General features: G+C 34.1%; 1 protein-coding gene across 1 annotated transcript in view; it reads right to left on the bottom strand.

Moving 5' to 3' along the window:
* The window catches only part of LOC150096810 (CD109 antigen-like), a 325,733-nt gene that overhangs the window by 129,625 nt on the left and 183,782 nt on the right, over nucleotides 1-12,326 (bottom strand). Inside the window, exon 18 of the mRNA XM_090408083.1 lies at nucleotides 2,782-2,884. Coding sequence (XP_090264209.1) covers nucleotides 2,782-2,884 — 103 coding nt within the window. The remainder of the gene's footprint in view (nucleotides 1-2,781; nucleotides 2,885-12,326) is intronic.

Here is a 12,326-nt window from a genome sequence, read left to right as displayed (position 1 = left end):
TCCCGAAGGCGTGGAAAGAGGGGAAAATAGTTCCACTGCATAAAGGAGGATCCAAGACTATGGTTGCAAATTACCGACCGATCAGCATATCAGGAGTCGTTGTCAAGGTCTTGGAGAAAGTAGTCAAGGGAAAAATACAGGAATGGATTGATGAAAATGAGATACTGTACAGAGGACAGCATGGCTTTGTGAAGGGTAGATCATGCCTCAGTAACTTGCTCAGGTTTTATAACAGGGTGATGGCTGAACTGGATAAGGCAAATGGGTTTACAGTGATACTGCTGGACCTGGCAAAGGCGTTTGACAGGATACCACATGGACTTCTAATCCGTAAACTACAACATATGGGAATGGATATAGGGTTGGTGAGATGGATAGCTGGGTGGTTGATGGAGAGATATCAAAGAGTAGTTTATTCAGGAGTAGAGTCCAAAAAACGGCCTGTGACTAGTGGTGTGCCACAGGGTTCTGTTCTTGGACCACTGCTGTTTAATCTGTTCATTAACGATATAGGGAATGGTCTAAGTGGGACAGTTCATTTGTTCGCTGATGATGCAAAGTTGGGTAGGGCGATAGTGAATGCAGAAGATGTCAAAGTCTTGCAAGATGACTTAGATAGATTGGAGTTCTGGACTAAGGAGAATGGATGTCAATTTAATGTGACAAAATGTAAGGTTATGCATTTCGGAGTGAAAAGATTAGCAGCAGTATACCACATTGGTGGAACTGTACTCCAAGAGATTGATGAGGCCAGGGACTTGGGAGTATTGGTGGATAGGGAGATGAAGTTTAGGGGGCACATTGCGAAAGTAGCTAAATCAGTTCATCAACTCACTTGGTTGTTGAAAAATACCTTGACGAGCAGAGAAAAACAAGTTATTGTACCTCTGTACCGAGCCTTGATAAGACCTCATCTCGACTACTGTGCCCAGATTTGGTCACCTCGGTTCCTTCTTGATGGGGAGGAGGTTGAGAGGATCCAGAGGCGAGTGACTAAGATGATAGCAGGTCTATGGAATGCACCATATGAGAACAGGTTGAAGATTTGTGGGTTGCAGAAACTGGTTGATAGGCGAAAAAGGGGAGATATGATTGAGACATTCAAATTGCTAAAAGGATTCTATAGGATTAATTCAGATGATATTTTTGAGATCAGGACTGGTGGTGGGAGAACTAGGGGACACCCATGGAAGCTGGGCAAGAGCGTGGTTAGCAGGGGTGTTAGAGCTGGGTTCTTTACTTTTAGAGTGGTAAATGAGTGGAATAAGCTGCCAGAGTCTGTTGTGGGTGCTATGACAGTGAGCGAGTTCAAGGCAAGGTATGATAGATACTGTGAGAATGTTGAACAGCTGTGTGAACATGATGTTTAGGGCCTCCTTCGATGAGTCTAAGGACTCCTGGAGTAGCCCGTGGTAATAATAATAATAATAATAATAATAATAATAAAAGTTTTGTAGATCTGGATAAAGCATATCACAAGGTGCTAAGAGAGAAGCTATTCAATATGCTACAGTTATATGGGGGCATTATATCAAGCAATACTTAGTCTTTATTTGAGTTGTAAGTCAGCAGTTAGAATTGAAGGAAGTAAAGGAAGATGGTTTAATGTAAAATCTGGTGTCAGACAAGGATGTACATTATCCCCTCTGTTATTCATTATCTATATGGATCACATTATGAAGGAAAGTGTTATTAAACCTGATATGAAAATTGGAGATGTTAATGTCAGCTCCTTGTTATACTTCTAAATAAATCCACTACAAATCTGCAAGATTCCCTGACTAAATTGAATAACTGTTGTGATAGATATGGTATGAAGGTCAGCAATAACAAAACAAAGACAATGAAAATAGGCAGAAGCATTGAAAATATCAACTGCATTGAGAATGGAGAACCAGTGGAACAAGTAAAATATTTCAAATACTTAGGCACGATTTTTAGTGAAGATTGTAAATTAAATATGTAAATAGACAACAGAATCAACAAAGCTGGTATGGTAGGAAGTCAATTGAATAAATTCATATGGAATAAGAGAGAAATTAGTCGGAACACTAAATTAGCTCTATACAAAACAGTGTTCAAATCAGTTTTAACTTATGGATCTGAGAGCTGGGTCAGAAGTAAAACACTCGACGAAAGACTAGAGGTCGCAGATATGAGAGTCCTGAAAAAGATTAGGGGCATGAACAGCTGGCAATATCATATTAAAAACGAGGATATTAGGAAAGAACTTGACATTGTCAGCATCCAGGAATGTATTAGCAGAGCTAATCTCAGGTGGTATGGTCACTTAAACAGAATGGGTGAGGAAAGATTAGCCAAACAAGTGTTCTCTGCCAGGTTGGCAGGAAAACGACCCAGAGGAAGACCAAAATATAGGTGGATTGATACAGTAAAAAGTGCCTTAGATGATAGAAATATAAGATCTGATAATGTTGGAGTCTTGACAAGTAACAGACTGATTTGGAGGAAAATTGTAGATAGGAAGTTAGTAATGATACAAATTTTTCATGTAGTACTATCATATCCTGTACACCTCTTGAAGGCACATGGCAGGAATTTGATGATGATGATATTTAATATTTATTACAATATCAACTCATGTCTCAGTTAAAACATAAATCATTCTCCTTTAAATAAATCACAAGACAATGTTGATCTTTTCCCATAGTTACAGATATATCCCTCTTCATGCAACAATTCTAAATTGCATGCTGTTTTGTACATATTATTGATTTAAGAAAATTAATTCAAAGGTGAAAAATTAAAAAGAACACTCACCCTATATGAATGTCATACCAAAGCCAAGAATTATATAATCTGTGAAGATGATTGATACGATTCAACTGAAAGTCAACCAAATCTACATCATTCTGATAAGGGCCTATGCAAAGTAAATAAGAAAGTAATAATGAGTATTTTATATACATCTCTTTATATACATAAACAGAAACCTACCTAAATGAAAATTATTACTTTTCATATTAATTTTCATTTACTGAACCAGAGATTATTATTAAATACCAAGCCTAATTTTTAGATTTAAAAAAAAATGGATTGTCAAGAGTAAGAATTTTTAGAAAAAAAAAAAAAAGAGGGGCAGAAGAAAAGAGTTAGTTCTTACAAAATTTTAAACTTTAATAAGCAAGCAAATTCTTTAGATACTCATTAAATATATATATTTTTTGGTTCATCCTTTGCCTATGAGAGTAAAAAAAAAAAAAAAACTTTTTCTCTCTCTTAGTGTTTTTACTTCTAAATTAATATTTATTATGCTTACCAAATGAGGATTTTCATGATAAAAGATACATATACTGAATATGTGAACAATATTCATTTATTAATATTATTAATATGGTAAACAGGTTTTAATTCCAAATTTAAATTATCATAGGTAATTATTATGTTTATCTTATTCTATTCAAATCACCATTATTTATTAATGTGTAAGAGTCTCTCTCTCTCTCTCTCTCTCTGTCCATTCAAAAATATTCATTATAATAAAACAGAGAGAATAAGAGAGAGCGAGAAAGAATGAAACATATTATATTGCCTTTGTGGCAGAGTTAGAAGAACTGTGAACATGCATCCTTTTTTAATGGAAGAGACCTATTGATTCTTTTCATCATTCATGATACAAGGAATCGCCATATGGACTTTTTTTTTGAAAGTGAGTTTGTCAGTCTCATATGGAGATATCAGAACTTTTTCTCTGGGAAACTCAGGTTTTTCCTCAAACAAAAATGCAAACCAACCAATGAACACATGCAATTAATAGACAACAATACAGTGTAAGGTGTAGTAGATGGCACAGATAGTGGATAATAAAATGTTGTATAGAGTGGTCTCCTGCATGAATCATACATAAAGAAAAGTGATTAACCTGACTAAATTAGCATAAAAGTGTCATAAAATGTAATAATAATAATAATAATATAAACTTATAATATGAATAGTGGCTGCTACTACACTGGCTACAAAATTTCTTTTTGCTTCATAAGGAATTAATTATTGTTTTTCAACTGTTCACTTAGAATTTCAAATTTGCACATGTATGACAGCCTAGAAATGTGGCCAGAAAATGTATGGATAAAAAATATAACATGTGTGGTCATCTAATTCACTTTTAATTTACGACTTCATCTGAAAGGATGGAAACCTATAGCACATGAGCATTGTGAATAGGAGAGTAACCTATATAAACTGGAAACATTGCTTTCTGACAAAACAGTTGTTTTCATATCAATTTAGCTTTCAAATGAGGTGGCAGCTTCCAATAGGGTGATAAAAATTGTTATTATTTTACATGCACTTCCATGGAGTATGAAGATTCACTGTGAGAAATCCAAACTATATCTATTGTACTTCTCTTTGAACTCATTAACAGACAATGCACTTAAAACTGACTCTGGTAACCCATTCCATTCACTCACGACTCTCCAAGAGAAAAATTTAGTTCTCACACCCTTACCTACACTCTTACCCAACATCCAGGGATGACCTCTTGTTGTGCCCTTGTAGCCAAGTACTGCTGAAATATTTCCACTGCATAACTCTTATAAAATTCTTTAAGTAACTTAAATGTTTCTGTCATATCCCTTCTAGTTTGCTTATTAACCAACTTTTGAAACCCACAAATTTTCAATCTGCCGTCACAGGGAGCATTCCAAGCATTCCACAGGCCGATCACCATCTTGGTTAATTACCTCTGGATTCTCTCACCACGTTTTCATTCCCAAAAAACCCATTTGACCAGATCTGAACAAAGTAATCTAGATGCTGCCATATCAAGGCCTTATAAAAAGGAATGACAATTTCCGTTATCTGTTTATTAGTGTGTTCTTCAACAGCCAAGTAATCCTAAGAGCTACCCCAGTAACTTTAGTATCATGCCCTTTAAACTTCAACTCTCTATTGCCTATCATCCTCAAATCCCTAGCCTTATCTATTTCCTGGTAATATATTTATCCCAAAATGCATAACTTTATATTTTTCCACATTAAACTGATACCCAATATTTTTTGCCCATACTGAGCACCTATTTTTAAATCATCCTGCAAGCTGTCTACATTGACTCAATTAACTATTTCTCTACCCAATTTTGCATCAATACAAAACAATATGAATATTTCCCTTCAAATTATTTCCTATATCATTTATGTACAAATTAAATAGCAGTGATTATAACACAGAGCCTTGCAGCACACCACTAGTCACCTACTTTATCATGGATTCTGCTCTTTCATATGTTACTTTTTTGCTATCTGTCCATCAGCCACTCTCATATCCACATCACCAGTTTAATATCCATCCCCTTTTGTGTAATAGAGATCCATATGGTATTCTGTCAAATACCATTGCAAACTCCAACAGTATCATCATGTAACTATTCCCTTTATCCAAGTCAGCTGTCACTCCATTATAAAAGTAAACTTGCTTTACTCGATCATGCCTTAGTAAACTACTAAGGCCTGACTGACTCCTTACAAAATCATGCTGTGCCCTCATAGGGTATCATATTCTTATCCTTCCATTCCTGAATTCTCTCTTTGACCAACTTTTCCAGTGCTTTCACTATGACTTCGGAGATACTGATAGCCGATTAGACAGTACTGATGGTAGACTATCAAAATTAATATTGGAATTAATGCTGAATGCAGTAGTGGAAGATCAAGAGAATGAAGAGGACTTCAATAAGGAAGTGGCATGCTTATGTAAGTATGTTATTTCCTTCACAAGACAAAGCACAAAATTGAAAAATTGCAAAAACATCAAGAGATTAGCAGATCTGAGAAGAAAGAAAAATAGGAGAAAATTTTGTATGGAAATTCTATGATCAGAGGAGTATTTTATGAAAGCATGGTAAAATCTTGTTTTCCTGGTGCAAAAATTAACAATATTACTGATGGTGTAAAGATGCAGAAAAGTAAAGTGAAAGAATTAGTTGTTTTGGTTGGTACTAATGTGTGCTTACAAGTAACATGATTATCTACCAAAATTGCTGTGATAAGAGAGTATATAAAGCACACACTTTTATGGATATAATTTTATGTATATTTTTATAAGTTTTCATATGAGTATAAATAAATATGATTATTTAGAGAAGTGAGGACATAAAATTGAAAACTGTTTGAATGCTTCTTTTCTTTTCATTTTTTTGAGTATATTTAATAAATATTACAATTCTTTGTCATATCCAAATGTCACAAAACTTGATTCAATGCTATCTTTATTAACAGGAACTCATTTAGTTTGCTGGTTTAAAATCAAATTTATAAAAGATAAAGAAATAGTCAAGTGGTCAAAGTTTAAATAGGTAGTTCCCACCTTTACGAATTAATTGGTTCCTGGCGACCATTCGTAAATCAGGAATTTAAAGTGGGAGTTCATTTGCTTAGAAATAATGTTATAAGCGAGAGTTACATTTGTAAAAAGGAATATATAAAATATAAAATGAATATTAAATTATAAGAAAATACTTTACTGGCTAAATATTTACATATTTAAAAAATAATATAAGAAAAATTTTTAATTAAAAAGATTTTTGAAAAAAAAAACATGAGCTCATTTCTATATCACCAGGTGAATTGGCAGCCATCGAGGTAATAGGAGATATATTAGGAAGCTTCATCATCATCACGAACCATGGGCACACTGCCCATTGGTGTCCAGTACTTTCCTCATTCACCTTTCTTTGTCCAGTGTACAGTGTTGCAGTTTCAGTAACCCCATTCCTTACCAGTCCTTTATGTTGTTTATCCATTCTCTGTATGGTATACCTCTTCTGTTTACACTAACCATAATACCAAAAAACATGAATGTCTTTATCTTCCGATCCTCGCTCATTCTGCAGATATGTCCAAATAATTGCAGCTTCTGTTGTATAATTTTCTGTATTAAATTCTCCTTTGGTTGTATCTTCCGACAGAGCTCTTCATTTGTGATTTTCTGTACCCATCCTATTCTTAAAATCTTCCTGTAACAAGTTCTTTCAAATGCTAAAATTCTTTTTCTTGATACCTTATTTATTACCCATGTTTCAGATCCATACAGTACACTGCAAAAGATGCATGTTTCTAGTACTGCAAATTTCATTTGCAGGTTGATCACTTTACTTTTCCAGATGTTATCCATCACCTTCAGATTTGTTCTTCCCTTTACAATCCTGATTTTTATTTCTTTTTTACAGTACAAGTCATATGTTATTTTACTCCCCAAATAAGTGAATTGTTCTACATTTTCTATATCAGTTCCATCCACTTGTATCTTTTGTTTCACATTCTTCTCACCAAATACCATTGTCTTTGTTTTTTCCAAGTTCATAACAAGTCCAAATCTCTTCCCTTCCTCATTTAACAGTTTCAGGTGTTTTTTGAAGTTCTCTTTGATCTTCTTCAATAATAACAATGTCATCTGCAAATAACTTCGTTGCATCTTTTTTTTCAAAGAAGGCCTTGAGTGTTATCTGTTTCATTGACTTTCACTTCTTTTCATTTAAAATAGCTCGGTAGCAAACAGAAGCGTTATTCATTTCACATGGGAAAATTTACTAAATCGTTCAAAGTCTGAATCTTGTGATTCAAAGCTTGCTTGAGCTTTTTCAAGAAGTTTAAATGCTTCTTCTAGGTCTTTTAAAGTGAAAAACTGAGTTGGAGCTTCATATTCATTATCGTCTTTGTTTATTTCTTGTTCCTCTAATTCAAGGAGATCATTGGGTGAGAGTTCAATAGTGTGTGATTGAAGCAGCTCATTAACATCACCTTCAGAAACTTCCATTTGCAACTGGTTAGCAATACCTAAGATCGCTTGAGTTTCAGAATTCACAATCTTTGTTGGGTCTTCAAAACCTTTCAAATTATCATTAAACTGAGGACAAAGTTTATGCCATACTCCTTTCATAGTTTTTTTGGAAACATTATGCCAGGTACTCTGCAAGCAGTTAACAGTTTTTCCATATGAGGAATTATACTGCCTGTTTCTTTATTATGCAACCATGCAGACTACATAGATTGTGCATTTTTTACTTCTTTTTTCTCAAAGATTTTTCTTTATCCTTAAAAATGGTGCAAACTGTAGAAGCAGCAAGAGAAAATTTCTCAGAAAGAGCTTTAATAGTGCTACCCGCTTCATGGCTGATAATAATTTCGTATTTTTTCTCTAATGTAATTGCTTTTCTTTGTTTCTTTTGCTGATTTTCTGGTTTTGATAGTGTTGAAAAGTGAAAGGTTATAGTTAAAAAGAAAACAAAATAAAAAATCAGGTGTAATTGAAGAAAAGTACTAATAACACACTTGTGTTGCCAAGGCTCATGAGTAACTGAGCCTCATTCTAACTGATCTGATCATTATGTAATTACATACGCATAATTCCACGTACATGCCCGTAATCGCCTTTGCCATGCACAATTTAAAATAAAAATTTAGATCCAAAAAATTCATAAAGATAAAAATGCGTAAAGCAGGAATTCATAAGGTGAGCACTACCTGTACATATCATTCACTATTAGGGATAGATACTGCACACTATTCCAACAGGATTGTGTCTCCAAAGCACAGTGGGCAAGTATGATATCTATCTTTGCAAATAACTAGATATAAACTGTTACTTTTAGCTATGTAAGAATTCAGTGTTTTTTAATAACTAAAAACATGGGCAAACTATGCATGCTTTATTAGAGACAGTTACTACATTTATTTAATCATGTTAAACATATACAGACAACAACCAACAACCAATTCTGTTGGGGGATACATTGAACAAATCCATTTTTCTGAAATCTAAAATGCAGAGTGCTAAAATTATGCATTTTAGATTAGCAAAGTAATCGCAAATTGGGAAGAATGTAATCATAATAATATTAACACATTATTATGATTGTCTGTTATATTATGTTAAATATATCTGCAGATGTGAACTTTTTGAGAGCATATTTATATTGTAAGCCAACTACAGTGCATCACATCATTACTTCCGTTACATACTCAGTTACGACTATTTTGTAATACACTGAATATCACCTACAAGTGAGTGATATGATAACAAGACATGGCAGTAAACATAATAAGCTGTCACCCATGTTAATATATTAGCAGCTTTTTTAGGGATTAACACATTTAAAAGGATTTAGTATTATTAAAACTAAAAAGACTTAGTATCATTGAAACACAACCATAAAATAGCTTTCCTTAAATACTATGATCCCTTAAGCAAAATAAAGGAATTAAACAGAATTAAAAGCAACTGAAGCAATAAAAAATTATGCAAACCAGTAATGTTTTACAGAAAGAAAAATCATATTATCAGTAATGAAGCATTCTGTTTGCATAGCTATACAATGAAAACAATATTAATGTATAATTACGAATGGCACATTTTTGAAGTACTTACGTCTGCAATGTCTGCAAAAGACTGAGCATGAAGGTCCCAAATGGGGGCATGGCAAAGAAAGTAAATTTCATCAGAATATTCTTATTAAACTAGGAGATTCACACACTTTGGTGTTCATGTTTTTGATCTTAAAAATATATAGATATAGGAATATGCACTATAAAAATAAGATACGGTATAACAATATACAAAATACATACAGCCAACCTAAAGGGAGGAAGAGGAGGAAGTGCATAAACATCTCTCTTTCACCAAAATGCTATCTGCTCCACATCTGGAGCAGATATGTGGGACTGTCTCAATAGGGACTGTCGGTTCACACAGTCCCTATTGAGAATGAAGTGGCATGAAAAATTCATTTTAAAGAAGGATTCCCAGATTAACTGATCCTTGGGCTATTCACTAAAAGGAGTCTTGTGTGTGTGTGTTCATGCATGCCAAGGCTGTTTTCAAGAGAAGAATTAATCAGATTGTAACTGGCTTTAATTAAAATCTCTGTCTTCCTTTTCTGCCTCTAAAAATAGTTATTATTATTATTATGTGACACCTGCAGGGAGTCCAAAGACTCATCGAGGGACGCCACCTACTCTACAATTCTGTCTCCACCAACTACAATGAACCGCAACTACCAATGCTATCATCATCTACATCAATGCCATCTACTGCCCACCACTAGTATTTTCACAGATAATCACAAACATCCTTGTCCACAGTGGGATTTGAACCCACAGCCTTTTAGCTGGAGAGCGGAAACAGATTATTCCAATCACAGGAAGCTTGCATTATGTGTAAATGGCAGTCTTGCTTTCTGATCAAAGCTATAGGGCATAATTTTCCTCCAATCCTGATTTCACCTCTTTTGCACTCAAATCTTTCTACTCTATTATTACCCACAGAAGAAGTCATTTCCTGGATTTTTTTTTTTTTTTTTTCCCAATTATTGCCCTGATGATCTTGGTAAATATCTTCCTACCATTCCAAATTCACAACATTCAATGCTTCTTTTAATTTTTCAACACAAAGAGATCAGAAAAATCTTGTGTAATCTGAAAACAAAAAAAATTCTTGATGCTGTTGTGATTTCTCCAATTGTCCTGAGGGTTATGCTCTAAAGTTGATTTCCTGTTTGTGTCAACTTTTTTTTTATACTTCGCTATTCCACTAGTATTTATCCTATATCTTGGAAATTAGCCCTTATTCAACATATTCCTAAGAAACATGGCCTGGTTGGCTGAGTGGTTAATGTATCCACTCTCCACCCAAAAGGTTGCGGGTTCGAATCCTGCCGTGAGCATGGATGTTTGTGATTGTCTGTAGAAATACTAGTGGCGGTGGGTGATAGATGGTGTTGGTGGAATGAGTGGTGGAGACAGAGAGTTTTAGAGTAAGTGCCCTACCTCAATGAGTCTTTGGGCTCCCTGGAGGTGTGACATAATAATAATGATAATCTAAAATCTTTATCATTAAAGTGCCATTTAAACTGTTCCAACTTCAATTGTTTTTAAAACAGTGGAGAAATCCATTAACAGTCAACTTCTATGTTATCTGAAACCTCTCCACTAATAAATGATCATTAGCATGAATTCCTGCACTGTCAATCAAGAGGAAATCTTGCTTGTCATCCAGCTTTCAAGAAACTTAGGCAATTACTCTTAATATTTCTAAGCATTTGGATTTGATTGAGTTGGCACAAAAGCATATTAAGTAGCTCTCATTTTATTTATGGTCTGTCTTTTGATTTCTGCAACTAAATTTCCATCATTCCTTCTAATGACACATTATTGGTGTGATCAGAATATGATATTGGTGGATCTTTATCCTCAAGGTTTGTAACTAATGCTGGATCTGTTCTTTTTCTAGCTCTTCGAATAATTATCTTTTCCAATTGGGAGCAAATATAATTCAGGGTTTTTCAATTTGCATTCTCTTTCCTGTTTTATAAATCCTGCACTACAAAAAAATCACTAAAGATTATATTTACTTCTCCAATGCTAAATTATGAAGCAGAGTGGTGTTCAATAATCTTGTTAACCTAAAATATTTGCAAATCTCCTGCTTTATTTCTCAAAAAAACTGTTTTCTTCTAGTCTTATTTCTTTGACAATGTCTAAATCTCTGGATAAGATGACATTTCTCTTCTTGGGATAATGACTCTAATATTCACACACACACATATCACAATGAAATATTGTATACTTGCAATCCAAGAAATAGATTTTTTCTACTGATATTACTTTACGTCCGAACAACTATTAACTCTATACAAATTACAAATCCATCTAACCGTTGAATACTGTTTTCACAGTTGGGATTGTACCCTAAAAACTCTTTAAAATCTGAATTCAGTAGAAGAGAAAGTTAGATTGATTGGTAACCTGTTTCTCACAAATTCACATTCTCTTTCACACCCACACTTTCTGCTGCTTAAATTTTCTACAGATGCATTATGAGAGTTCTGTTGATTACTGATTACCAGAACTGGCATCAGTCATTTTCTCGCTCTCCTCTAAATCAGTTGAAACATATAACAGTGACTATTCAACTTCCCTTTAAGCATTTTTTTGACTCTTACCTCACAGAAGAAATTTTCCTTTTTCATTGTACATTCACTCTTCATTCGTTTGTGGCTTGGCTGACCAAGTGAGTAATTCTGCCATTCAGCCAACAGACTGTGGGTTTGAATTGAACTGTTGTCATGGATGTTCATGAATGTTCTTTAGGTGATACACTATTTTTGTCACCTAGTGTGAAACCACTACTGACCTGCTTACTAGAGGTCTGAAGTGACTTGAAAACATTTGATATGTGGCATATACAGTTCCTGGATTATCTAATCTTAATATATATGTGTGTGTGTGTATACAAATAGCTCAGATGTGAATAGATTTCACATGCAAAACATTGTTTTGCTTCATTGAGTAAAGGATTAAAAACCAAGT

This window comes from Typopeltis vanoorti, chromosome 18 (assembly GCF_054136105.1).
Source record: "Typopeltis vanoorti isolate ZY-2024b chromosome 18, IOZ_Tvanoo_1.0, whole genome shotgun sequence".
Lineage (NCBI taxonomy): Eukaryota > Metazoa > Arthropoda > Arachnida > Uropygi > Thelyphonidae > Typopeltis > Typopeltis vanoorti.
The sequence above is the reverse complement of the archived record's forward strand: the minus strand, read 5'-3'. Positions and strand labels throughout refer to the sequence as shown.